The 26,454-nt window shown below is 47.4% G+C and overlaps 1 protein-coding gene across 4 annotated transcripts; it reads right to left on the minus strand.

Moving 5' to 3' along the window:
• Positions 1-1,006: 1,006 nt before the first annotated feature.
• CCDC92 (coiled-coil domain containing 92) lies at positions 1,007-22,454 on the minus strand. Of its 4 annotated transcripts, none has more exons than XM_053369022.1 (4): positions 22,158-22,454; positions 4,638-4,784; positions 4,021-4,062; positions 1,007-2,345 (listed from the first exon to the last, which is right to left on the minus strand). In XM_053369022.1, the coding sequence occupies exons 2-4, from the start codon at positions 4,765-4,767 to the stop codon at positions 1,570-1,572; spliced, it is 948 nt and encodes a 315-aa protein (XP_053224997.1). In that variant the 5' UTR covers positions 4,768-4,784; positions 22,158-22,454; the 3' UTR covers positions 1,007-1,569. The 4 variants fall into 4 exon arrangements, with proteins under 4 accessions (XP_053224997.1, XP_053224996.1, XP_053224998.1 ...); XM_053369021.1 differs by having other exon boundaries at positions 4,638-4,787; XM_053369023.1 differs by lacking the exon at positions 22,158-22,454 and adding an exon at positions 21,904-21,924 and having other exon boundaries at positions 4,638-4,787.
• Positions 22,455-26,454: the final 4,000 nt, after the last annotated feature.

Here is a 26,454-nt window from a genome sequence, read left to right on the forward strand (position 1 = left end):
TTTTGGAAGAGGAGGAGGAATTGGTCATTTCAAAAATTTCCCTGTTTTTGAAACTAGCTCCATTTAGCAGTATTGCTATGCTGTTTTAAGATGAAGTAATAAGCACTTTTCAGTAGGTTAGCATAAGGCAGGGATGGGGAACTTGTGGCTCTTTAGATGGTGCTGGACTATAACTCCCATCATCCTCCACCACTGGCTATGTTGGCTGAAGCCAAAGGGAAGCTGTTGTCCATAGCATCTGGAGGGTCACAGGTTCACCATTCATACCGTAAGGGCTAGATTTTCAGTTAAAGGCACATTTTAAATGAGGAACATTTTGAAAATGTTACTTGCTGATACCAGCTGTAGCTTTCCATCTTTGACATATAGTTTAAGAAGTTAGTTTTAGGCTTCTGGCTGAGTAGCCTAAAAAAACACAACCACCAGAAACTGGTGCTTCTGCTCTGTGCTTTGATTAAACTTTCCACGAGGTGACTTTTTACAATTAAGATTAAAATGTAAAACAAATTTCATAACCCCACCCCCACAAAATAAACGTGATTATTTTATAAACTTAAATAGGGGGTGGAAATTCTAAAATGATAGGCTTTCCTCTGTCAGCAAAGATACAGTCATCATAAGATTGAAAAATGAGTCTTTCTTGTTATGGCTGTAAAGCAGCAAGCTGCATTTCTGATTGTGCACAACCAAAACTGGAGGAATCTTCCATAGGAAAGGTAAGGACCTCTTCCTCCACATGTCAGCTACGCAAACTGCTCAAGTTTGCGTACAAGTTTCCATCTGGCAGGCACACGGGCAGGAGGAAAAGCCTGGCCTGCAGGAGTACATTGCATCTCCAAAGTTTAAAAGATGCACAGCTTTACTCTCGCTATGAAGCAGAAACCATAAAACCTACACTGTGTTTGTAGGTTTCCCCTTTCTTTCCCCTGCCCCAAAAGGAAACAGCCAGTTGTAATTGTGGAAAACTATTCCAAATATTGAACAAAGGACACAAAACAAGATCAGCCAGGGTTAATAAAATAGAGTTTGTTGGGATTTTAGTAGCTGTAGATAAAAACGTAACAGAAAATATGAACACTGTGATCAAGACCATGTGATGGAGGGAGGAGGGGTCACTCAGCTGTTCTTTTTCTTCTCACACTGGTGGTCAGCGCTGCCCCTCCCCAAAAAGAAGGATTTGTCATGACTGTGTGAAGTGATACATACATGGAAGGCTTTAACCATTAACAGCCAATACACAGTGCTGCAGGGCTATCATTAGGAGGCTATCAGACTCTGTCATTACTATTGATTAATAATGCAGACTGTTTTGCCTGGGCATTTGCCCACAAGTGCGCTTAGAATAAATGAAGGAGCATTGGAAGCAAGCAGTCAGGCAGACACCTGAGTTTGGCCACAGCGTTTCATTAAGTAGATAGTCATATTGGGGAATCCATTGGAGGAGGTTATTCTAGTGATGGAAAGAATTTGGCATGCATATGGGATATTGGTGGGGGGGGAGTGACTGCAGATGCAATTAACCCTATTTGTGATCACAGTGCATAAGAGAGTCACCTCCAGACAGTATGCTTAAACAGTTCTATCTGTCCCTGAATGTTTTCGGACCACTTTGCTCCCATTCACCTGATCCACTGCTAGTGTCTCAACCTCTGGCTGCGCCTGGGGTGAAGCAACGTGGTGGATTCGGTGTGCCACTCCAACATGAGCCTTGTGCTGCTTCTCCCGGGCTGGGCTGTGTGGCTCAGCAGAGGTGCGTTCCGAAGGAATCGGTGGAATGACTAAAGGCCTCTCTTTGATAAGGTGGATCTCGGCAGTTTCCCTTGCCAGTAAGAAGGGAGTGGGATCAGGCATAGCATCAACAGGCTCCCGTAACAGCAGTTTGCGGCTATCCGATCCTAATCTGTAGGCCTCTTCAAATTCAGGGTTGAGGGGGGTGGACAAGCTTTTCTTCATTCTGCGCCGTGGAGTCTCTGGGAGCTTATCTTTGGGAGGGGCTGGTTTGTAGCTGGACAGCACTGGGCTCCCAGATGGAGAGCTGTCAGAAGTCCCACTCGAACTCATGAGCTTCTTCTTGGTTGCGTGCAGCTGTGAGGTGAGGTACGCAATCGTGCTGGCGCGCTGCTCCAGTTCACTCGACAGCATGTTCAGCTTATGGCTTTTCATTTTCAGTTCTTCTAAATACTTCTTTTCCCTCTCCTTGATGGTGTTCTCAAGCACCATTATCATTGCATTCTTTTGCTCCAGTTCCTTTAATAGCTCATTGTTTTCAGCCTCTTTCACTTTCAGCTGGGCCTCAAGTTCTTCACACTTCCGTTTGAGTTCTTCACTTCTTGAAGTCCCACTTTCTGAAAGAGCAGGCAGGCAAAGAGTTTTACACCATGTACAGTCAAGCAAACTCACTAAGAAACATGTTTTCCTGCCATAAAGGTGATTAAGGTAAGAAGCCAGAACAAAAGCAGCTCCACAACATTGGAACAGTAAGGAAATGCTAAGCATTTCTTGGAAGAAAGTGGCTGAAGTGTTTGCTCTGCTCACACCATTCTCACAGTACCCAACCTCCCATTTCAGCAGAAGGTAAGCAGTTAAATCTTCTCCCCTCCATTTCCCCTGACACAGAAGTCCCCTCTCAAATAAATAAATAAATAAATAAATAAATAAATAAATAAATAAATAACCAACCAACCAACCAACCAACCAACCAACCAACCAACCAACCTTCCTTCCTTCCTTCCTTCCTTTTAAATATGGAAGAAAGCTATTGGGGTGTGTGTTTTAAAACACTTCCTTTTTTCCACTGAGGGAGGGAAGAAAGAAAGAAAGAAAGAAAGAAAGGTTTTCTGAGTTTTTTGTTTACATTCCCTGTTTACTTTGCCTGATTGCTAGCCATGGGGGGGTCCCTCCTGAATTGTTAGCTGGCTCTGCATACTTAGCTCGAGAGATTTGGGGGTGAGAGCAGAAAGTTCTGCTGAAAGACTTGGTTTGTGTGCTTGCAAGGTGCTGGCTGCAGCTGAGGGCTTCTATCCTTATTTCTCAGCAATAAGAAACATACTGGTGAAGGAGGGAAAGAGGAAACAAAGCCTGCAAAGTATCTGTAAAGTATCCGTCCAGCTGAGCTACCCCCTGGGAAGCTGTCAAGTCTCAACCTTTTGTTCACACCTTGTTGAAATACTTATCACAATGTTATTTTAATACCAGTATTCAATGGTATGGGAATTTATAGCACAGCCCACGCCCCTAATATTCTTAAGAGGGTCTCTTCTCCAGTCTTCAGAGTGTAGCTAGAAGTGGGGATGCCGAAAAAGATTCTCCACTCCTTCCACTGCAGTTTTAATTTGAAATCTTAGGCGCAGTACTGCTCCCAGAGCTCAGAAACTACTTGCGCTAATGAAACTCCCTGTTTTACCTGGAATAATGGGAGTTTCAAACGCTGGCAACCTATGCTTATACAGTCCATTTCCCCCCCAAAAAGCTACCTGGGAGATTCCTAATCTCAAGGTTGTGGGTTCGAGTCCATGTTGGACAAAATATTCCTGCATTGCAGTTGGTTGGACTAGATGACCCTTGTGGTCATTTCCAACGCTATGACTGTGATTCTATGAAAATCAAATCTGTGAAGAGGGAGATGCAATTTGAACCAGCCTGTTTTGGGGAGATTATGGGAGCACTTCTGCCAACACTGACATTCAAGTAAATGCTGGGAAGTGAATTAGCACAACCAGAAGCTGAGACAACATTGCTAGTTGTCACAAGAGTGAACAACATCAGCATGAATGCAACCTACAGTGCAACCCCATCCACTCCGTGTCTTGATCAGCCTTGACTTTGGTTCTCCCTGATAGAAGGAGGGCTTCAGTGTAAGAAAGTTCCACAAACTCCTGGCCTAGAGAGTTCATTCAAACTTCTTTGCAAAACAACTTCAATGCAACACTCCAAGGTGCCTAGAAAGTGCTCAAGATTCTCTCCTTGTCATTGCCAGTGCTTTCCACACCCTCTAAATAGAAGATGGTTGAGACCACTCACCTGTTGAGTCTGAGCTTTTGAGAGTCAACTCGTACGTCAGATCTGAAAAACATGCAGAGTTAGGAAAGCTGGAGAAAACTTGCCCATGTGCAAAACTCATAAACAGAACATTTTCACAAAGCATTCAAAGTCTTGCGGCTCACAGAACTGGGTGATCAATTGCAGCAGGATCTTTATGTCAAACATTCCTGCCCCGGCACAAAAGGTGGGTTACAAAACAAAACAAAAATTGAACAAACCATCCTACTCAAGAGCAGACCCACTGGAGTTAATGTACTTCAGTCTATTGACTTTGGTGTGTCTACTCTAATATGACTAGTTGTCTTACCCAAACTCTTTAGGTCACTCTAAATCAGCTGAGAGTCTTCCCTGGGAAGCCAGGTTTAGATGCATACCAAAGGCTAGCAGTGAGGTAGACACACAGAGCTCTTTGGGGAGAAAGTCCCAAACCCCAGATGCTGCTGTCAAAAGGTACTGGCCTTTCCAGTATGAAGCAATGTGGGGACAGCATTGAAGAGGGGACTGACACTGGAGAGAAGCAGAGGACAAGAGCAGAGACGCCCCGAGCAGAACAAAGGGAAGCTGCTTGGAAGCAAAGCTGGCTTGGGCCACATTACCTGTGCAGTGCTGCTGTAGCCGCCTAATCTCAGCATGCAGCCCCTTGAGGGTGTCTGCGTGTTGCCGCTGGAGGAAGAGCAGGTTCTTCTGGGCGCTGTGCAGCTGGTTCTCCAGGTTTGATGCCGCCATCCTGACATCCAGTGAACCTGCTGAGTGAAGGGCAGAAGAGGGGAAACACAGCACCTTGAGACCAAATCAGGGGCCTTTTTCTTTGCAGTTTCCAAGTCCAGGGCAAAGCAAGTGAGCTTTTGATCAATGCAGCTGCGCCAAAATGAGCCCATGTGCAGAGAAGGCCATTCCCTTTCTGCAGCATGGACACTTTCAACTAGGATGTGGATGCTTCCAGTTGTGGAAACCCCAGGGCATTCAGGGTAGCCATGCTCATGATGGGGGTGGGGGCAGAGGACACCACCAGGTGCTCATTTGTTTGCAGCTAGCATATTAAAAGGATTAGTGCCAGACAGACTTCAGGGCACTAATCCCTTTAGCAGACTGAAGTGGAGTTCTGAGAAAACCCAGGAATGTGTGGCCTCCTTCTTGGCATGAGCTGCCAGTCACCTCCCTGAGCTACATTTAGAGAGAGACTATAATCCCTCAGACGGGGAAGCCCGCCCAATAAGCCATGATCTTAGAAACCAACAGCAAACAAACATTCACAGGGCCAGCAAAGGCTGCAGCTGAGCAGCACTGAACAGCTCAGAATGGCAAGGAAACCCACCACCACCAGGAAACCTTTTGTGCCAACATCTACCTGTAGCAGGTGTGCTGCCGCAGCTGATAAAACACTCATGCTTCCAGCTGCTTCTGGTCCAAGAGCAGGAATGGGGAGTTTGTGGCCCTCCAGGGATTGTTGGACTACAACTTCTGTAATTCCTGACCACTAGCCATGCTGGCTGGGTTTGGTGGGAGTTCAGCATCTGAACAGCACTATGCTAGTGATCTCTAACGGGGCACAACAGAACACACACCAAAAGAGACCTAGAGTCAGTGGGACTGGATGAACTGAAAGGGCTACTGCATGGTCTGTCAGTGAACCAGGCACTTGAGGCTGATGGCCAGAGTTTACTCAACCCACAGCTGCCGGAGAGAAGCAGCAAGACCTTGGGAGCAGCCTCTGTGAGATGAAGCTTCAAGCACAGACTGGGGGAAGGTGTGCGGCAGAGGAGCTGATCCATGTTTCAGAGGCCTGCTCCACTGTCCTGGATACCACCTGGGGCTTCAGGCAAAGGCCTAGGCTATCCTTTCCCAACCTGGTGCCTTCCAAATGTTCTGAACTACAACTCCTATCAGCCCCAGCACATGCTTACCTCTTAGGCTAGAGAATGGTTGTGGAAATAAAGACTGTAAAACATTTCAGTAAAAATGCTAGCGACATTAGCTAGTAGCAACAGGTCATGATTGCTAATAGGTTATGTTTTTTTTTTAATTGACCAGCTATGGAGATTGACCAGTCTTTTTGTAACTTAAGGTTTGCAATCAAGGGAGTGGGGGGGGGGGCACAAACCAGGATGCTTTCTGTCTAAGCAATGACTGGCATGGGGGCCCACCCTCAAACCGGGTAGGAGGACACTTGCCCTCCAGCCTACCACTCACTCCCAAGAGGTGCTTAGTTGACATGCTTGTTTTATAAAAACAAAAGCTATGCAGCCTGGGTTGTAGACACAGACTCTCATTTCTTCCATGCGGAGGGCAAACGACACCAAAGACAATCCTGTTTCTGTCTTATCACAGCTCCTATTCACCCTGGAAAAGACCCTGATGTTGGGAAAGATGGAGGGCACAAGGAGAAGGGGACGAAGAGGACGAGATGGTTGGACAGTGTTCTCGAAGCTACCAGCATGAGTTTGACCAAAGTGCGGGAGGCAGTGGAAGACAGGAGTGCCTGGCGTGCTCTGATCCAGGGGGTCACGAAGAGTCGGACACGACTAAACGACTAAACAACAACATTCACCCAATAGGAGGCCTTACTGGCATCAGCAGCCCAGTCTAGACAGAAACCAATACTGCGATGTTATAAACACATCTGCCAGACTACTACCAGCCCTCAAACAGTGTGCCGCTTCTGCTCTACTTCTGCATGAAAAACTAAGAGCAAACATCCTACCCAGAATAGACCCACTGAAATCAATGGACATGACTAATTGAGGTCCTTTGATTTCAATGGGTCCACTCTAAGTAAGCCTATGGTCTGGAGCTTGGTTGGGTATTTTGGAGCCTCATCAATGTCTAAAGTGTGCTGTGATAGATGCATGAAGCTGTTTTATCTGCTGAGGATGGTCTACTCTTGACTGGCTCATCACTCCAGGGTCACTGGCAGAGAAAGCTATTCCACATTACCTGCTATCTGATTATTTTAACTGAAGATGCCAGGAATTGAACCCAGGACCTGTTACTGGCAATGTCATCAATCACTGAGGATCCTTCCCTTATGATAAGCTTTAGAGCAGGGGTGGCCAACTCCCAAGAGACTGTGATCTACTCACAGAGTTAAAAACTGATCTACCCCCTTTTTGGGGGTTTGGGTCAAAGTTGTTGAGTTTTTTCGAGGAGGAGGTAAAATGTTGAGCTTTCTTTAGGGAAGCCACAGTTGTTCAGCTTCTTTGTGGGGAGCCAATGATCTACAAGTGATCTACAGCAGATGTCCAGTGATCTATCGGTAGATCACGATCTACCTGTTGGACATGCCTGCTTCAGTTCTTTTTCATGAATGAAGAACCTCACTTTTTAAAAGACTTCATATAGCCACTTGGACCACTCAAAGGTCTGAGTTAACTTTTGTAGTTCTGGTAGCATGTGTGTCCTTGATAGATTAAAGGCCAGGAGAGGGGGAGTTGGAGATCTCCCCCCAAAACAGAGCATCCTTGCAGAAATAGAAGAGCAAGTTTGTGCAGAAGTTTGTTCCACAAAACAATGGAGCTTTCATGCAATTTACAGCAGAAGGATCCTGGATCAGGATTAAGTTTTGTAAACAATTCTAAACCAAGAGAGGGTCTCCAGTAAAGATCTCTTCGCAATGGAGAAACACAGCTCAAAAGTGTTCTGGTGGGACTCTTGGTTTTTGCAACTGCCTTAGAATCATGAAAGCACGGCTGTGAATTGAACAACCTCAATTAACTAGTTGGGTTGAGGGTTACTGCCACCACGAAACTGTGCCCAGGCAATTTTGCAAAGCATTGGTAAATAATGGGAACCCACAGACAGCCCTTGTTTTCCCATTTCTCTTATAGCTTCAGAGCCCTGAAGGCAACCCACTCTCTCTTAGTTTTGTGCATAAGGCTCAACTCCCCAAACCTATTAAGCAGTCTCTGTCAAAGAACACATTAACTTGCCCAAGCTGTATGCATTCAGACTTCAAAAAAGCAAAATTAAAAAGCAGCAATGGAGACATGGTGTAGAGTACAGCAGTGCCACCTCTGGCTTGCTTTGAAGCGGCCCATCCTTGGCTAAAACCCAGGGGGGCCCTTTATAAACAGCCCATTCCATTTTGTTCATGGCCTCAAGGCCCATCCTTCACTAACGCTGTCAATATTTCTTAGCTACATTATCTCTCTCCAATGAGCCAGCCTTGTCTGCACAGCTAAAAGCTTTACTGCATCTCAGATTCCTTAAGTGCTTGCTGAATTCCCACTGAGTGGGTGACATAGCGGGGAAATGGTGCTCCCTTCCTAGGCATGGTACGACTCACCCAGCCAATCGTTTCGCAGCAAGCCCTTTGCACTCTGAAAGCAGGTGGGGGTGGGGCAGGGGAGAGGCTTACCAGCAAGCAGTGCAAGTGGAAGATTTTGTTTTGTGCAAGTCACACATTATTAATTTAAAACATGTTCCCACTGAAATACCAAAAACTAAATGGGGGCCCCATCCATTAGCTCTGTAGCACTTCCAGTATATGCCAGCATGCCCAAAGCAGTTGATGTTCCTGGAAACATTCAACCAACAAGTCTTATTCTGGTTACTCTGTGTAAACATTTGCATTTACAGTTTCTTTGCTGACGACACCTGATGGAGATAGGAGGTGGGAGCCTGAAGTTACAGGGCAAAACCCCGGAATTGTTAAAGCTCACAGCTCACTAGCAAAGAATTACTCATGGAATCTGGAGAAAGGAGGCAACTGCTGGATGCTGCTGCTGCAGACAACACCTTCACAAGAGCAGACACACAGTTCCAGGGATCTTCCAAGGACAAGACCAGACAGCAGCTTCCTGTACCCAGGACTGAGTGCTGCTACAGCACACCTGGGAGCATGGGAAGTCTGCTGTTGTCGTCCCTCCAACAAACAAGGCGTGTTGATGCTCACTTATGGAGACACCAAAGCCCTGGCAAGCGGCGGAGGGCAGGTGGAGGGACTGGTGCAGGCGGAAGCATTCCACACACCTGGGCGTGCCTCAGCGCTCCCTAAACTGCTGCCATCCAGCTGTCTTGGACTACAGCTCCCTGAGTTGGCTTGAGCTGACGAGAGGTTAAGCAGAAAAGAGCCTCAGATTAGTCAGGAGGCAGCCTCTCTACTCCTGCCATGGAGCTCTGTGTGCCAGGGAGGGAGGGAGGGAGGGGGAGTGCCATTCCCAAGATTCCTGACCTTCACCGCTATGTGAAATATCTGCTCTACCAATGAAGCATTACCAGCCCAGGCGAAAGAGAGTCCAGTGCCAGAGTCCAAAAGCAGTGAAAGGGGACATTTCCAGCTTGGGGGGGGGGTGTGACTCTGGTTGCCCAGCAGCTGGTCTAGGAAAGGAATATGTTTCCTCCCTTAGTGGAATACTAGAAGCTAAACCACAATTAACTGCTGAAAAGCATCACCAAACATTGCTAGCCAGTTTTATCTTAAAGAGACTGGCTTTATCCCTGAAGTACTTTATCAAATGGTAGTTTGAAGCCACCTAAAAGTACAGGCAAATGTCACACCTACACACAAATGCTCGGTCATGAAGTTCACTGGCCAGACACTGCCTCTCAGTCCAGCTCACCTTCACAAGACTGCTGTGATGATAAAAGACGGCCGGGGTACATATGTTGCCTTAAGCTCTTTGGGCAAAAGACAGCATACAAACACAGCAAGTGAATAAATTAAATGAAACACACCTCCACACTGTGGCACTCGGAACATTTGACATTCGAGTCTCCAGGCACCAGCCTTTGTTGGTGGTCCACGTGAGGGGCTGTAGCCAAAGTTCTCTGTCTGCTAGTGCAAGGGTGCTCATGCTAGGAGGCAGGTAAGTTTTAATGTTGCACAACAGAGGAATCCAACACAGCAGCTGCACTAGCGGAAACTCGTTGCCAGCAATCTTCTGCCAGCACAAAACATTTTGTCAGAGGAACAAGTTACACCAGTAAGTGACTTTAACTTAGCACTACATTGGATACAACCTGAGGTGTCCGATGCCTGAATCAGTCGTAAATCTGAATGTACCGACATCTGAAGCTACCTTTGGCCAAATGAAACCCTTTGGGCAATCTGTCCTACTAGCAGCAGCTCTCGTGGGCCTCACTGAGGGCTCTCCCTCTCAGCCCCGATACGTAAGACCCTTTTAGCTGGAGAGACAGAACCTTTGGCAGGCAAAGCATGCACTCTTATCACTGAGCTACAGCCCCATCACACTCTTGGCGACTGCATTCTTGGAGCAGTGATCTGCAACAAAAACAAACCAAATTATTTCATTTTATCTGAGTTTTTTTTTTTTAAAAAAAAACCAGGCGTTCCAGTGCTATATAGTCACACCTTGATATTGCTGGCTGAAAAGTCAGAACAACCTTGCTAATGGACCACCACAACCCACAATATCTACCTACCTACCTACCTAGCCGCCACCCCTTTGAAGAGCCTCCAAAATCCTCTGCTACTTCCCATTCTTCTTTGATTAATTAAGCAAATGCCCTTCTCACAGTAATGAACACAGACAAGGAAGAGGTTCTACGGGGCAGATCTACAACTTCAACATCTGAGATCCTTTGGCAGGTGCCTTAATGACAGTATCTCCTGGCAAGCAAAGACACCCACCCCCCTGCTAAAATGGATTATAAATTTATCAGCTGCTTAGGAAATAACAACTTGTGCAGGTCCAGCTCCACAGAGACCATCAGGATTATACAAAACGACCATCTACCCTGGCAGAGCTCTCCGATCTTTTTCCTGAAGCTGGGCAAGTGCTTACCAGGTTTTAAGAAGGCAGCATGAGGGCTGGTGTGTGTGTGTGTCCAATTTTGGACTTCCTCCCCCCCCTCCACAAAGCAGTGTGCAGCCCATGGGTTCCATGTCAAAGTACTATTGTGGCCTCCTTGGTATGAAAGGTTGGCCCACCTTGTTCTCAGAGGTGTAGGAAGGGGGTGCAGTGGAGGCGGACCGCCCTGGGTGTCATCACTGAGGGGGTGACATTTGGCATGACACCCACGACACTCAAGCCTACCCAGAGTTGTCGGGGGAAGGGGGGAGCTGTGCCGCTTTGAGGGCGGCCTCCCCCCTTCGTTTTGACAGCTCGGGGGAGGCTTGGGAGTTCTCTGTCTGAGGGTGGTGCGCTCGGGAGGGACATTTGGTGTGCTCCCCGGGCTCCCCCTGGCGTCCCTCCCGGGGCTGCACATCCTCTCCCGTCTGGCTGCACCCCTGGTGCTTGTAAGGCATCCTGAGCCCTGGAGGAGGAAGGAGAAGAAGGGCGCTGGAGGCCGGCCAAGAGCGAAGCAGATGCCCCGCGGAGACCGACTGACCCTCCCTTGCTCCATGCACATAGCCCCCCACCATTGAGCCGTTGAACCAGGGGGCATTGGCTGCTCAGAGGAATCAAGAGAGGCCAGGAAGCTGCCGACGCCCCCCCTTTCAAAGGTGGAGGAAAATCTTCCTCTGCTGAGTTAGGAACCGAAAGTTTGACCGGCCTCTTGGCCACGCTCCCAGTGGGCTTGGGGGGTGGAGGAGGGCTCTCCCGGGCGCAGGGGAGTCAAAAAGGGGCAGCCCCCCCGGCAAGAAGTGGCTCTACCTGCTGGCTGCACTGGAGAGTCCTTCACGGCACACGAAAAAGGAGGCGGAGGACAGGCCCCTTGATGTGTTGTCGGTCGCCTGGTGACCGGCAGGGAAGTGGCAGGTGGGCGGGGCGCCATGTCGCCCACCCACCACTCGCAACTTGTGTGGGGGGGGTGACAAAAAAATTTCCGCACTGGGTACCACCTGACCTTGCTACGCCTCTGGTTGTTCTAGAGGGAGAAAGGAGGCCTTTGGAAAAGGCTTGTTCAGTAGCCTTCCAGAACTCACTGGAACCTCTTTTTTCTTTCTTTCTGCACATGGCAGCCATTTTGTGCTGGCACCCACAGCACTTTTATGAGTACCAACACTAAAAAAGGCAAAAAAGGCAGTGGTCTAACCTAAGGCTGACTTTTAACTCTACACTGTACAAAGAACAAACCTTTCCTCTCTTTTTCTCTCTTCCTCTCCTCTTCCCCACACCATCTCTCTAAACTAGGGGAGGGGAACCTTTGGCCCAGGGTCCAAGTACCACCCCCAGGCCTCTCTGTCCAGCTGTTAGGTTTCTTCTCAATGGCCACACCCCACCTCCAGCTACAGCTTCACTGACCCGGCTCCACACTTTCCTAAGTGCTTTTGCCTTCCTGGAATGTGTTCTTAGAACAAGGATAACACCACTTGCTGCCTGGAAGAAGAATGGAGAGGTGAGCATGCTGTGGGCATGTAGGACTTTCTGCCTCTTGCATGGCTAGAATGCAGCCTGCTGCACAGAAGTAAGAATTGCATCTACTACCCCAGCCACGTTTGCCTCTGGTCCTTCTCAGCATAGGCATGCAACCCCTGGAAGGTTTCCTACAAGAGAATACAGCTATCAGGCAGAAAAGAGGTTCTGCATGCCTTCTCTATACAGCAGAACTCACCTAAAGAACAAAGGCAACCCAGAAGCAGGTAACACACTCCATCCATTACAATGAACTTGCATGGTAAAAAACAAACCTTTAAAAAACAGGGATTAACTGAGTCATTTAGAGCAGGGTTTGCCAAACTGAGTTTTGCAGACTGCCAGTGGTCACAAGCTTCATTCAGGTGGTCCGCGGCATGTCTGTAAAAATGCAGCTGAAAATCATACAGCATTACACTTTCTACAATAGGCAGAATTATTATTAAGTGGTCCACTTAATAATTATTAGCAATTTTCAAGTGGCCCTTGGGAGGGGGTGGTATGGGAACCACGGATTTAAACTCTATATTTCTATTATATTTCAACAAAAGCATTCATCACTAGCCACCACCAAAATCCTGTATCACGGGCAGCCAAGGTTGGTGCTCTCCAATGTCACGGACCACACCTTCCATCACCCCTGGTCATCATGGCCAATGGCCAGGGATTTGGGGAACTGTGGTCCAAAACACCTGAGGGGCACCACTTAGGCTACCCACTTCTCAGAGTGTGGGTCCTTATGCAACCGTCACCATCCCCATACACACACAAAAGTGTGTGTGGCACCAGCAGGCTTGGGGAAACCCCAAGGTCTGCACAGGTATTCCCTCTCCAAACAACAACTGAGGGGGGGGGTCCAGAAACTGAGTTTTCTTGGAACGGGCATGCCTGGCTGGTTGGAAACCTGAGCAGTAGTGCTCTGCACTGCAACATTTGTATGCCCTTACAGATTTCATGCCATCTCCTGGCCCACCTACAAGAAAAGGGAAGAAAGAGGCGGCAGAAGAAAACATAAGACCCCTTGCAACAATGGGAACCAGGTTAGTTACATAGGAAACCTGCCTCGGACCCCTGGGTCCAACTAGTTCAGTACTGCCACTCAGTGGCTCTGCAGGCTTCAGGTCGGAGTCTTTTCCAGCCCTGGCTGGGCATAGCGGGGATTGAACCAGAGACCTTTTTCAAGTGAAGCATATTCTCTGCCACTGAGCTTCCATATCTGGGCACCTGTGAGGAAAGTGGGTGGGGGGAATAATGGCAGGTGCTATGGCACGGTTTTGGTTTTTTCCAAGTACTGCAAAAAAGTTCCAGTTGTGTCATTTTTGGAACTCCTGAACTAAACAAACTATTAAAAAATGCAAGCATGCAAACACAGTTGTGGCACCAGTTTCAGCGTTCCACTGATAACTCAGTGCCACCCAAGAAGGATGTTTTAAAAGATTTTGAGATTTATTATTTAAAAAAAAATACCTTTTATTACTATGATTTTAAAAGGACAACAGCACCAGTAAATCATAATACAACAACACTAAACATGCTAAAGGGAAAAATAATAAAAATAAAACAAGAACAGGAACTGTCTCCAGAATTGCTTTGTGGAAATCATGGTTAAGTACTAAGTAGAGCAGCAATAAATAGGGCAATAAATGAAAAGGAGGAATGCTGGTTTTTAAAGCAGGGCTGGGTGAAGGGGGCATGATTCCTTTTAATAAGATTTGATTACAGCTTTTTCATAATACTGTAAGATAAAAGGAACTAATCTAAACAAAAAGAGAGAGAGAGAGAGAGAGAGAGAGAAGAAAGTGCAGAGTTCTCTTCCAAAGGCAGCTCTGAACCCTTGTCTCACACGGAGAGGGCTGGACCCCACCCTGCTAGCTCTCACCTGGGAGCTTTCCTTTCTTCTACCAGTTTCTTCCCCTAGGAGACCCTCCTCTCAGTCCACCAACCATCCCCAACTGGGTGAAGGGCATGATTCCGACCAGTCAGCAAAACAAAGGCATATGTCATAGGTAATGCCAAATAAAGTTGTTTTTAGTTTTTAAAATAATATTAGTAGAGCATGAAAGTCCAAGGCATCTAGTCACCAAATCAACTAAAAATTAGATCCTGGTACCCAGACACTTAAAAATGTGTCCTCTGCCATCACTGTAATGTCTTCTTACTGGTTGAGTTCACAACCAAAAGGCACAGGTAGTTTCCAGAAAAATATGGAACCAGCCCTTTAAGAAGCTCAGTGAGCTCATGTTCTTTTCAAAAGAATATAAAAAGCCTCTAAACATTTTCTATTTTTAAAGGCATATGACATGTTTTATGAAGTGTACATTCCCTACCACCACCCCAATCTTCCAGACAGAATGCTGTAGTCTCCTTTCAGTCGACCTCTGAATGTCTCAGGTCTTAATATCACTGTGGAGTTATTTTTACGTACTGTGGCAAGTCTCTGATGGAGCAGCAACGGAAGAACAATTAAGAGGAGAAAGTCTCAAAGGCTATCAAGAGGAACGCCTCAATGCACTCAGGAAATGAGCAGAGATAAGCAATAGGGATGCTTTTCTAATTTCCCCCAAGATGCTTTCTGGAAAACTGATGCAATTTACTTTAAATCAAGGAGGGAAGATTGTCACAGGGCCAGGTTTGGTTGACCACTGGCCCTTTCCATGTTATTCGACTCCAACTCTGATCAGATTCAGCCTGCATGGCCAAAAGTCAGGGGTGCTAGAAGTCCAGCTAGAACTGGAGGGCGTTGGGTTGTTGGGCCAACAATGGTAGGTGCAGTTTAATATAGCTCATACCTGAGAGCCAATGTTGCGACAGCCATCTTAGAAAGACAACCAGGTGCCAAGGGTGGAGCTGTGATAGGAATTTTATGGTCTTAGATATATGGTAATGTTCATAACTGCACATACATAGATCAACACAGGAAGACCAACCTGGAACCATTTTGATTCCTAAACTGACCAAATCCTTTCTCTGCAAGGTTAAACTGGAAAAGCCTCCCCATTGTCTCTTTCCTCACAAATCCTGTCTCAAGGATATGTCTGTTTGAATAAGGTGTGAGCCTGTGACCTGGCCCAGGAAATAAGTATTTTACCACTACAAAAGAATGGCCAGGCTCCCCAGGCAATCCAATCAAGTAACTTGCCAGACAGGAGATAAACTGTGACAGGAGAAAAACAACATTTAAATTTCTGTGATGTAGGTGGGATGTATCTGAGGGGTGGTCTTAGGTTACACCCCTTCTGTGATGTATGTGTAATGTTTCTGGGGGTGGTCTTGATCGAGAGGATGGGAATTTCAAAAGTCTTTATAAGGTCTTGCACACCTTGGTTCTGGGTCCTCCTCCTTTCCTGCATGTGAGGGGAGCACCCTGTTGCAACAGATCAATAAAGATCAGGCTTACTAGCTGCTTTGCTTCTCAATATTCTCTGGTTGGCCTCTGTTATTTCCTCCTACCAATAGGGAACCTATGTAAGGACTCTATATGGGCTCTTGGATACCCCATAAGGGAAAAGGGCATATTTTTTATTTACAACAGAGCCCAAGGGCTGTTGCCGCTTTGTGCCTTGCATCTTATAATTGTTGGGGCTGTCCAAAGCTCCAGGCCATGTTGTTTCCTTCACAACAAAGGTGGGGGATCTGTGGCCTCCAGATGTTGATGGACTACAGATCCCAGCAACTGGCCATGCTCCCTGGACTGATGAGGAGCTGCAGCCCAACCACATCTGGAGGTCTCCCATCCCTGCGCAACAATGGATGCACAGAGGTGCAACAGCCAACAGAGTGCTAGCGGGAAGGAGGGAGGGTTGGTCTGCACATGAAGCAGAACGATGTAGAACAATCATGAGGGGACAGAGTGGATTGAACCACTTCAGTGAGCATTCTATGCTCTCCCCAAACATCTGCAAATAGAAAACTAGTACATCAGGGAGAAATGTTCTAATCCATCTCCCCCTCTCTCCCTCTCTTGTGCTATATTTCTACTTGCCAAGGGGTGGGTGGTTTGTTTGTTTCAATCCTTAGGGAAATCCACTTCTGAAGGCTTCTCTATCTAAAGTCAATCTACCACCTCAGGTTCCTATCACCACCCCCTGCTGCCAACTGCACACCAGGGCTCACAGACTGGCAGCCAGACATCCAAAAAGTGTGCAGAGACAGGAGATGCGAGGGGAAGAGACTGAAGACGCATGGTTGGCCACATCAGCATCCACAAGTCTCATACTCTTCTCCTACCACCCCATGCTCCCTCAGAACCATTTTAGAGATTATGTGGAAGAACATGGTGAAATTTGCAGCTGTGCCACTTTGAAAGGCAAATGGGTCTTGTGTCTGATTTTTTAATCAACACCCCCCTCCCCGCATAAATGCAAACCACTTCCTACAGGGGGCTTGTCCTGTGTTGTCATTCTAAAAAACTGAGAGAACATGGAGTTACTGGGAGGAAGTAAAGGTTAAGGTTAACCCCATCAGGTCCAGTCGCGGACAACTCTGGGGTTGCGGCGCTCATTTTGCTTTACGGGACGAGGAAGCCGGCGTACAGCTGTCAGGTCACGTGGCCAGGACTAAGCCGCTTCTGGCGAACCAGAGCAGCGCACGGAAACGCCGTTTACCTACCCGCTGGAGTGGTACCTATTTATCTATCGTACTTGCACTTTGACGTGCTTTCAAACTGCTAGGTTGGCAGGAGCTGGGACAGAGCAACGGGAGCTCACCCTGTCGTGGGGATTCGAACAGCCGAGCTTCTGATCGGCAAGCCCTAGGCTCTGTGGTTTAACCCCCAGCACCACCCGCGAAGTAAATGTATATGCAGTAAATGTGGATGTGCTGGCTGGGGTTGTAGTCCAAAACATCTGGTGTCACCAGGGTAGCAAAGGCTGAACTAGAATCAGTCCACCGGGGAAAAGGCTTAGCATGGCCCACTCTTCAAGGCCGGCTCTTCAACATGCTAGTTTTCACTAATTGCATGCAAATATATGTTTTTAACAACACATTAATAAAAATGAGACTACCTCACCTAAAGCAGCCTAAAGTAGCACAATCCAAAATTCTACCACCTCATTCTGCATAGTTTGTACTATTATCCCTCCCTACTCTCCCAATTTTCTGGGCAGAACAAAAATTGGCAAATTTACAGCAGTCTCTTCTGAGCAGCTGGAAACTGAAAAGTTAAAAGGTATACATCCATATGCACTCAAAATATGTTATCACCAAAACCACATCTGAAAGGTACCCAGCAGTCTATACTCATCTGAAAATTTAATCTTGGATGGCTGTAGTCTACGGGCTTCAGAGATGCGGCAAACTGCCCCCCCCCTTACGCTTGCAAGCAGCCCTGAGTGGCTGAATTTTTTAAAGTGTCTATTTTTAGCCCACTTCAAACAGCCTCTCCAGGAGAAATCACTGTTAAGTGGGTGCTTTGCAGATTCTATGAGAGGGATGCTCTCACTGTGAGACATTATGGGGGGGACTGTTTGAACCAGCTGTTCTGTTGCAAGGATTCTGTTTACACTCAGAAAAAATGTGTGTCTGTCATTTCTGAAGCTCTGACACTCCTAGTAGAGGGAGGTTAAATACATATTTTTACTTAATATGCAGGGGTTTTGTTTTTTTTAAAATGCAAATATCATCATGAACTTGGAAGGCAATTAATGGGGTCATGCATGGGGGGAATTTAACCTTTTCCTCCCTGCTGCAATCCTGAGGAATAACCCTCTTGTAATGTTGATATTTAGGTGTTGTTTTTGGGAGGGGAGGGGGATCCTTTACTGGTGCTAATGAGGGATTCCCCACCTTCCAAAAACAAACATAGCAGCATCTGGTAGGGTTATCCTCAGCACTCCAGCAGAAGAAGGAAAGGTGAGATCCCCCCCCATGCCTACAGTAATCCCGAGCTGATGGCAGCAACATGAAACACCCATGCATATTAAATACAAAGACATTTCTCTCCATCCTGCCTCCATATGAACTAACGTCAAAACCTGGGGTGGTGCTGGTGTCAGAGAGGTTGCTTCTGGCAGCCTTTAGTGCTGTTATCTTTTCCTAAAATACAGACATGGGTGGGTGGGAATGGTAGCAAGTGGAGTCTGCAAATGCTTATACAGATACTGAGGCACAATCTGGGGGGGGGGGGGACAGCTGCACCTCCCAGTGGTGTGTGCTGACATTTTTTAAAAAACACCACTTTCCTGAAAGTGGTTATTAGTGCTGAAGATATGGAAGAGCTGAAGCAACACACTCTGTATACTATCAATGAATCTTGGATAATTTAGGGGCGTCTTGGGCTGCAATCTCAAAGCCCTGAAATTAATATACTTCCACCCTTCCTGGGTGGGCAGTTATCTGAGGCTGGAGATGGGCAGCATTTGTCATGAAGCTGATGTGAGAGGAGAGGGCCATAGTTGCCCATGGTAAGCAAGCCACACTCACCTTCCTATCACCACAATTTGCAAATTCTAACAGCGCTCCAAGAGCTTAGAATCATACAATCTTAGAGCTGGAAAGGCCCCAATGGTCATCTAGTCCAACCCCCTGCAATGCAGGACTCTCAGCTAAAGCATCCCCGACGGATGGCCATCCACCCTCTGCTTAAAAACCTCCAAGGAAGGAGAGGCCACCACCTCTCACTGGAGTCTGCTCCACTGCCGAACAGATCTCACTGTCAGAAAGTTTTTCCGAATGTTTAGTTGGAAACTCCTTTCTTGTAACTTGAAGCCATTGCCTTGAGTCCTACCCTCAAGAGCAGGAGAAAACAAGCATGCTCCCTCTTACATGTAACAGCCCTTAAGACATTTGAAGACAGCTCTCTCCTCTCAATCTCCTCTTCTCCAGGCTAAACATACCCAGCTCCTTCAAGCATTTTTCGTAAAGGCTTGGTTTCCAGGTCCTTGGTCATCTTGGTTGCCATTCTCTGCACACTTCCTAGGTTTTCAACATCCTTCTTAAATTGCAGTGTCCACAACTGGTCACAGTATTCCAGGTGTGGTCTGAGCAAGGCAGAATACTTCTGTTGATGCAGCCTAGAAGAGCGTTAGCGCATGTTCAGCTTGTGGTCCACCAAGGACCCCTAGATATTTTTTTACATGTACTGCTAGTAAGCCAGGTGTCCCCCTGCCTATCTTTGTGCATCTGGTTCTTCCTCAAGTGAAGAACCTTACATTCGTCCCTATTGAAATTCATTTTGTTAGCTTGCACCCATTTCTCCAATCTCTTAAGGTTATTTTGAATTCTGATTCTGTCTTGCAAGACCCGTTTATTCAAGAGAATGAAAGAGCGTAGTGTGTACACCGTGGAAGCAGCGGCAGACATCTGAACATACCACCTTCAACTCTTAAAAGTTACTGTCTCCCTGCAGCATAAAGGCTTCTTCCACACTTTTGCAGAAACACACTCTGGTCATGCCATGCAAGCAGAACAGATCTTTGTGCATTACATTTTAAAAACCTTTTAATCTATACTTTATCAGATCAAGGATCCATCTAGCCCAACATACCTTTTTCACAAAGAAGTAAGTCACTGGCCCCGCACCTCTTCCCATCACGATGCAAGCACTACACTTCCATCCATATCCCCAAAGCAGGCAAGCATTCTGCTGCTAAGGCGGAATGGCAACCTGCCACTTGCTGACAGCATAGTGCGGACAAGGCCTTGGCAAATGCCAGGTCCCACTACAGGCAACCCAAGAACCCCGCAGAGAGAAACCCATGAGGCCACCAGGGCTACATTACTCTGCCTTAATCAATTTATTCTCCAACTGAGGTGGACAACTTTCTTCAGCATTAGAAATTCACCACTTCAACAGTCAGGACTAGAAACTTATTCCTTATTTTAAAATCACAAAAGCTTGTGTTCATGGGAATCGAAGACAAGCAGAGCACAGAAGAATGAGTGCGAACCATTTTTATCTGTGCAGATAAAAATATAATCACTACTAAGTTGTTTGTTTTACAGTAATTTTGAAACAAAGACGTAAGAAGCAGGCAGGGATTGAGGTTGTTTTAAAGTTTCTTTAGCAGACCACCACCTGCACAGCCGAATCAACAAGTTCTAGCTGCACAGCTTTGAGGGCAAAGAGAGAAGGATACTTCTCTTTTACAGACAGAGGGCAACCTGTCTTGCCTCGCCTCACCCAAGCAGCACCATTTTTTTACAGTGATGTAGCAGAAGCAGCCTGGGAAAGAATTCAGTTGGAAAAATATTCCAGCCAAGTTCTGAAAAGGTGGAGATGCTTGTGAGACACAGCAAGGGTGTAGCTGCAATAGGATGGCTTTCAGCTGAGCACTGCAGTAAAGGGGAGAGAGGGAATGCCTGCAAAGGAACAAGTCATCAAAGTTTAGCCTCAGATAATTCCAAAAATCTTTACCTCTTTTTAAAATTATTAAAAGCTGACACCACAATCGTCTACACACTAATTATGACAGACTCTTTTTCCAGCCAATAGAGTCCATTGCCCCCATGAACATCAAACTTAGTGAACGATCCATTTGTCTCTTGTCTTACAAAATACGCGCACACACACACACACTGTGTTAATCACTGACTGCAAGCAAACAAGTAATGTCCTCCACCATTAAAAACTGGTTATATAACAAATACTAATAAGTTAATTACTACAGTAGGCTGCACCAGCATTAACTTACAAATTAGTCTTAAAGTTAAATGTAGCTCTTAACGCCATTTCTTAACTTTCAGCAACTTTGAGTACTTCAATCATCTAAAATAAAAGGAATGACAGACTACAAGTGTCATCTGTACCAAACCCAGAATAAAGTTTTATTTCTTCTGCTATTCTAAAGCTTTATGCCATTTCCACAGTCTTCAGAGGTAAACAGATTCCAATTACCTGCCAGCTGACAAGAATGAAGTCGGGGGGGGGGGGCGGCTGCCCATTGTTCCTGCCCATCTAATCACAAGGGATTGTGTCCCATTCATTACTTCTTAACAGTAGCAATTTTCTATTTTACATAGGTAGAGCTCAACTGGACCAATTAAAAAGCAACGGCCTTGAAAAAAAATAAATTACTAATCTAAATTTGTACTCAGACTTTACAAACTAGCAGTGATTTATATGTTATAGCAATTTTTGTATAAAGTCTAAAACTGGATAGCAGATGCAAAAATTATTAGGAAGATGGCCAAGTATTATTGCTAATGTCTAATATATTAATTTCACCAATTCTTTTACAAAGGCAGCCCCTCCCTCAGACATGGCTGCCCCACCTTTTAAGTTGAAAACATAGAGTAACAAAGATTGTGCTCAGGCTTCAAATTCTACAAAATACAGGTGGGGTATGTGTGTGAGGCACATGCTGCAACTGATTTAATCAGTAAGTGAGATAATTTGGCTAAGGTGATTCAAAAAGTCAACTAAATTAAACTAATTTAGATGAGGAAGGAAAACCAAATATTTCTGTTAATCAAAAATAGACAAGTTCCCCTACAAACTAAGACTCTCACACAATCAATCTCAGAATAACCATGATTTATTTATAGCCAAAAGAAAAAACACTTAAGAAACGGGAGGGATTGTTGCAAGTCCAGTTTGAAAGCCAGCAACAGCAATACAGTATTAAGATGGTTAATTACTGCTACTAAAGAATGGAGAGAGAAATACCTTTTGCTCAAGCATTCCACATCCCCCAAAGCAGGAAAGTCTCCTGGATCTCTTATGAACCTGCAATGCGGACGGCAGTCTTACAACCCCCCCCCCTCAGAGATGCCAAAGCGTCTCTCTACTTCCGTCTTAGGTTACATTTCCAAACGCATTGCCACAACTTAGCAACATACATCAATAAATTTCACATTTCCCAGCCAGCGTCAGCTCCAGTGATTAGCAAAAACTAAAACCCACCCACCCTTATGTCCCACCTTGGGCTTAAGCCGAAGAAATATGCAGACCATGGCCAGCCAGCCCGGTAGCTGGGAGGAACTCCATTTCCGGGGAGAAGCGCGCCTTGCCTTTCCTTGTTAGCATTTCCACAAAGGACAGGACAGCCAGACGGGCTTGCGCCCAGATCCAAGCCCTCCTTCCCACACATGCCACAATACTCCCATCTTTCCCCTCTGCTTGTCCACGCGATGCGACTGCGATGTGACTGCTGCAACGGGAGATGATGACGGCGTTAAGGTCACCTCTTCCCCTCCCCACCCGCAGCTCAAGCACAGCGCTGCCCTTCAGAATCCTTCCTCTCTTTAAGCTGAAAGGGAAACCAGACCAAAGCCAACTCTCCCCTGAAATCCAACAGCTCCAGCGTAGAGTATTTATCTTTTCCAGACAAAATACAACACTGGGTCCAGAGCTGGCAAAGGGGGTGGGGATAAGACTTCACATTAGACGTGGTTAGGCGGCTGTGTAAACTCCATACATTTAAAGCACCCACCCCCAAAGAATCCTGGAAACTGTAGATTACAGCACCCTTGATAAAGGACAGTTCCCATGGAACAAGATTCCTGCAGGGATAGAGGGAATGTGAGTCCAATGTATGCTGAGTTAAATAAATGAGGCTAGTACTTTTGCCAGTGGGGTCACACATTCTGAGAAAGAGGGGCAGCAGAGCAGGCAACTCCCCTCTTCCCCACTTGCCACTGCTCCCAAGAGACTCCAGAAAGGAATCCAAATTCCCCCATGAAATGCTGAGCAGGGGAAGAAGCAAAGTCACTGCAGAGACCAAGTGGCAGGAGGGGAAACATCCACCTTTGTTGCCTAATCAAAGAGAGATGCACAAACTGGCCCTTCCCCTTGAAGAAAAATCCAAGATGGAAAGAGGCAGCCCATAAGGCTGAGGTGCCCAAGGCACGGAAAAGGCAGAATCAGTTCCCTGACTTGGGGAGCGGGGGGGGGGGAGAGAGAGAGAGAGACCTTGATGCCTTTTTAACTGTACATGAACCCCACTGTCCCTCCTTTTTTAAAAAGGAGTGCCCTGATTTCTCTCTCTCACTAATGGGAGGGGCAGTGAGCAGCCTCATTTTTTCCAACTGTCTTCACCTCTTTGCTATATGGCAGGGATGGGGAACCAGTAGCCTTTGAGAGGTTGCTGGGTTGCCAGTCCCCAGCAACCCCCATCTGCACAGCCAATGGTCAGGGATTATGGGAGCTGTAGTCCAAGAACATCCAGAAGACCACAGGTTACCCACCCCCGCTATATAAGCCAGCTGTCCTATTCATTTACAAGGATAGGATGCTTTGAACCCCTCCCCTTTGAGATCATGCCCAGAGCTAATTTTTGAGGGGAGGCTGCCTTGTTCTCACCCACAATATAACTCTTTAACCGGTTTAGGGAAAACTTGCACCCATCCCCCTTACATAGAGATGGAAAACACAAGGCATACCCTGATCCCACACTTGTGCAAAAGCTTCTGGGTATTTCTCCCACCCCCCAAAAATATACCGAAAGACCATGGGCTTGCTTTTTTCTATAGCAGGGATGAATAACCTGTGCCCCTCCAAATGTCGCTGGACTACAACTCCCATCATCCCTAGCCATTGGCCATGCTGGCTGGGGCTGCTGGAAGTTGGGAGTCCAGTAACATCTGGAATACCACAGATACCCTACCACAGCTCTATAGGGAAGAAAATGCTCAGATCTTTCTCTTCTCTTCCCACCAGCTCCACAATCTTGATTTAAATCTAGAGTGGGGTAGAAAAGAATACGAGGGCAGGGATGAAACAAAGTGAAGCAGGTTAAAGTATGGTGGTATCTCTGTCTGTCCCATATGCGGGTTCTCTTTCCTCATCTGTCAGGATGGGGTGTTTTGATCCTCCTTAGAAAGACAACTCCAGCAGGCTTCTTTGGGGGCTCTCTTGGCCCTCAAGGCACCTCATCCATAAGCCAGAATGATAACAAATCCCTGTTCCCTATGAAGATTCCAGTGTGTCTTCAGTCCAATACATTTGGAGTGTGTGTGTGTGTGTGTGCAGTGGCGTAGCGTGGGGGGTGCCAGGGGTGCCGGCCGCACCGGGCGCAACATCTGGGGGGGGCGCGAGTCCAGAGGGAAGGGACAAGTTCCTTCCTCCGCCGGGCTCCCCGCCGCCACCGCCAGCCTTGCGCCCTAGCGCGCGCCCACCTGCCTGCCTTCCTCCTCCTCTCCTCGCGATCCTCTGGACTAAGAGGAGGAGGAGGATGGGCGCGGGTGCAGGCGCGCTCTGGGTATGCTCGCAAATCGTGGAGGATTCTCGTATTCTGCGATTGGCTTTCCTGCTTCCTGCAGAGCTTTCAACGCCCTCCCCCCCCCAAGCTGCTCCTCCTGTTTCTGTTTCCAAGGGAGGGAGAAGCTCAGCACGACTGCCAAGAGCCCCCCCATTAAACCCTCTCTGGGGGTGCGCAACGCACACGGCTCCTGCCGGGCTCCTGTTTGGAAAGGGAGAGAGGCGTGAGCTGGGTGCAATCGGCTTGCCAAGGGTTAAACGGAACAGAGCTGGGTTCCTAGAGAGGACAGGCAACAAAAGAGCGGGGGGGGGGGGATCAGGTCCTCCAGAACCAAAGCTCCCCCGCGCGTCCCTTCCTGCCAGAGGAGAGAGGCTGCATTCTGGGATGCGGTGACTGAGTCTCGTCCCTTCAGTCTTAGGGTGCCCTGGGGAGAAGGGGGGGTCCCGGGGCTGCATGGGAGGGTGCAGGGGGTCCTGCTCAGCTCGTGCATGGGGGCGCCCCCCCAGAGGGGGAGCAAAGGGACCTGCCCCCTTCCTCTCCAAAGCCACGTAGGTGGTAGTTCGTGGGTGGTCTGAATTGTGTCAGGCGCCGTTTTCGGGAGAGAAAAAAGAGGTATGCCAATAAACCCCATTCAGACTGAGGAACGAGCCCCATTTATTAATAGAGATTGTAGCCGAACAAAGCAATTGGACCTAAAATAAAAACGAAACCCTGGCTTATGCAGTAAATGCACAGAGTGCGTTGAAAGAGGGAGGGCAGAGAAAAGAACGTGCTTCTTCCTGCAGTGTAGAGCGAAAACTCCGGAACTCCCTCCCGCAGGAGGCAAGGAAGGCCGCCAGCCTTTAACGGAGAATGAGGCCAAAGCACAGAGGAGGAGGGGGTGATGCGTGGATCCTGGCCACGTGGGCTCTGCTCTGACCCACCGTCGGAGGAGTAAGACGGTTTGGGCATGTAACACCAATCCTGGCCCAGTGGCGTAGCGTGGGGGGTGCAGGGGGGGCGGCCGCACCGGGCGCAACATCTGGGGGTTAGGGTTAGGGGGCGCAAATTACTTGCCTTGCCCCGGGTGCTGACAACCCACGCTACGCCACTGTGTGTGTGTGTGTGTGTGTGTGTGTGTCTTTTCCCAGTATCCCTCCTGGAGGAGGATCCACTTCTATAAAACCTATTTATTTGTTTGTTTGCTGGGGAAACCAATGCCCAAATGAAGTGTGTCCCATTTTAGCCCAAATATGGGCTGCCTCTACATTAATCTTCTTTGCAATAACTCTTTCGGGTTCCTGGGGAGGCCCATTGCATGCACGTTCTCTCCTAAATTCTACGAAAGGGGACACTCCCAAGCAATCAATTCAGGGTTTACATAGGTATGTGAGCGTCTTTTTTATTTTCCCATTTCTTTTTGGAGGAGAATCTACTCTCCACTTGCACTAACTAAAGAGATACAAGTGTTATGATTTCTATTTCGCCAGGTAAGATGGGATATTTAAGTGAATGGGTACTTTCTCCCCCAAAGTTCCTTTTTGCAGGAATACTCACACCAAACTTACACGGAGAGGAAATGGTCCTGCCTCTGGCCCTCTCTGGTATGAGCAAGAATACCAAGGTGAGGTGGTTGGTTGAAACATGAATGTGTTCCGGGAGTCTTTCTCCCACTTGGACGAATACCCACTCCCCACTTGAACTGAGGGAGAACTGTCCTCTCCAACCCCACAGTGGGGAGGGGCAGTGGACGTCTCACCTGGGTATGAGGATGCCCATTATTTCCCAGGAAATGGGGAGGCTAGAACATGCGGCCGGATTCTTACCTCCTGCCCCCGTCCCCCCTTAGACCCTTTCCATATGGTGGAGGGAGAGGGGCAAATGAGCTCTGACCCACGGGAGAAGAGGCGCCAGAAAGTGTTCCCATCCATGGGTGCTGCCAGCGGAAAGGGGGAGCTGCTCCCAGACGTGCTTCTGAATTTCCCACAATGCCCTGGGACACAAGGTGGGGTCTGTGGGAAGCCAAGAGGGTGCCCTGA

The sequence above is a fragment of the Podarcis raffonei genome, chromosome 16 (assembly GCF_027172205.1).
Source record: "Podarcis raffonei isolate rPodRaf1 chromosome 16, rPodRaf1.pri, whole genome shotgun sequence".
NCBI classification, from domain to species: domain Eukaryota; kingdom Metazoa; phylum Chordata; class Lepidosauria; order Squamata; family Lacertidae; genus Podarcis; species Podarcis raffonei.

Bases quoted from the DNA above. Each gene is read 5' to 3' on its own strand.
- CCDC92 (XM_053369020.1), bottom strand. From the start codon at position 5,555: ATGCTGAACTCCCACCAAACCCAGCCAGCATGGCTAGTGGTCAGGAAT. The intron at 4,788-5,389 runs GTAGATGTTGGC...CCCTTCACTCAG, and splicing joins CGGCAGCACACCTGCTACAG to CAGGTTCACTGGATGTCAGG. The intron at 4,063-4,637 runs GTAATGTGGCCC...CATGTTTTTCAG, and splicing joins GCTACAGCAGCACTGCACAG to ATCTGACGTACGAGTTGACT.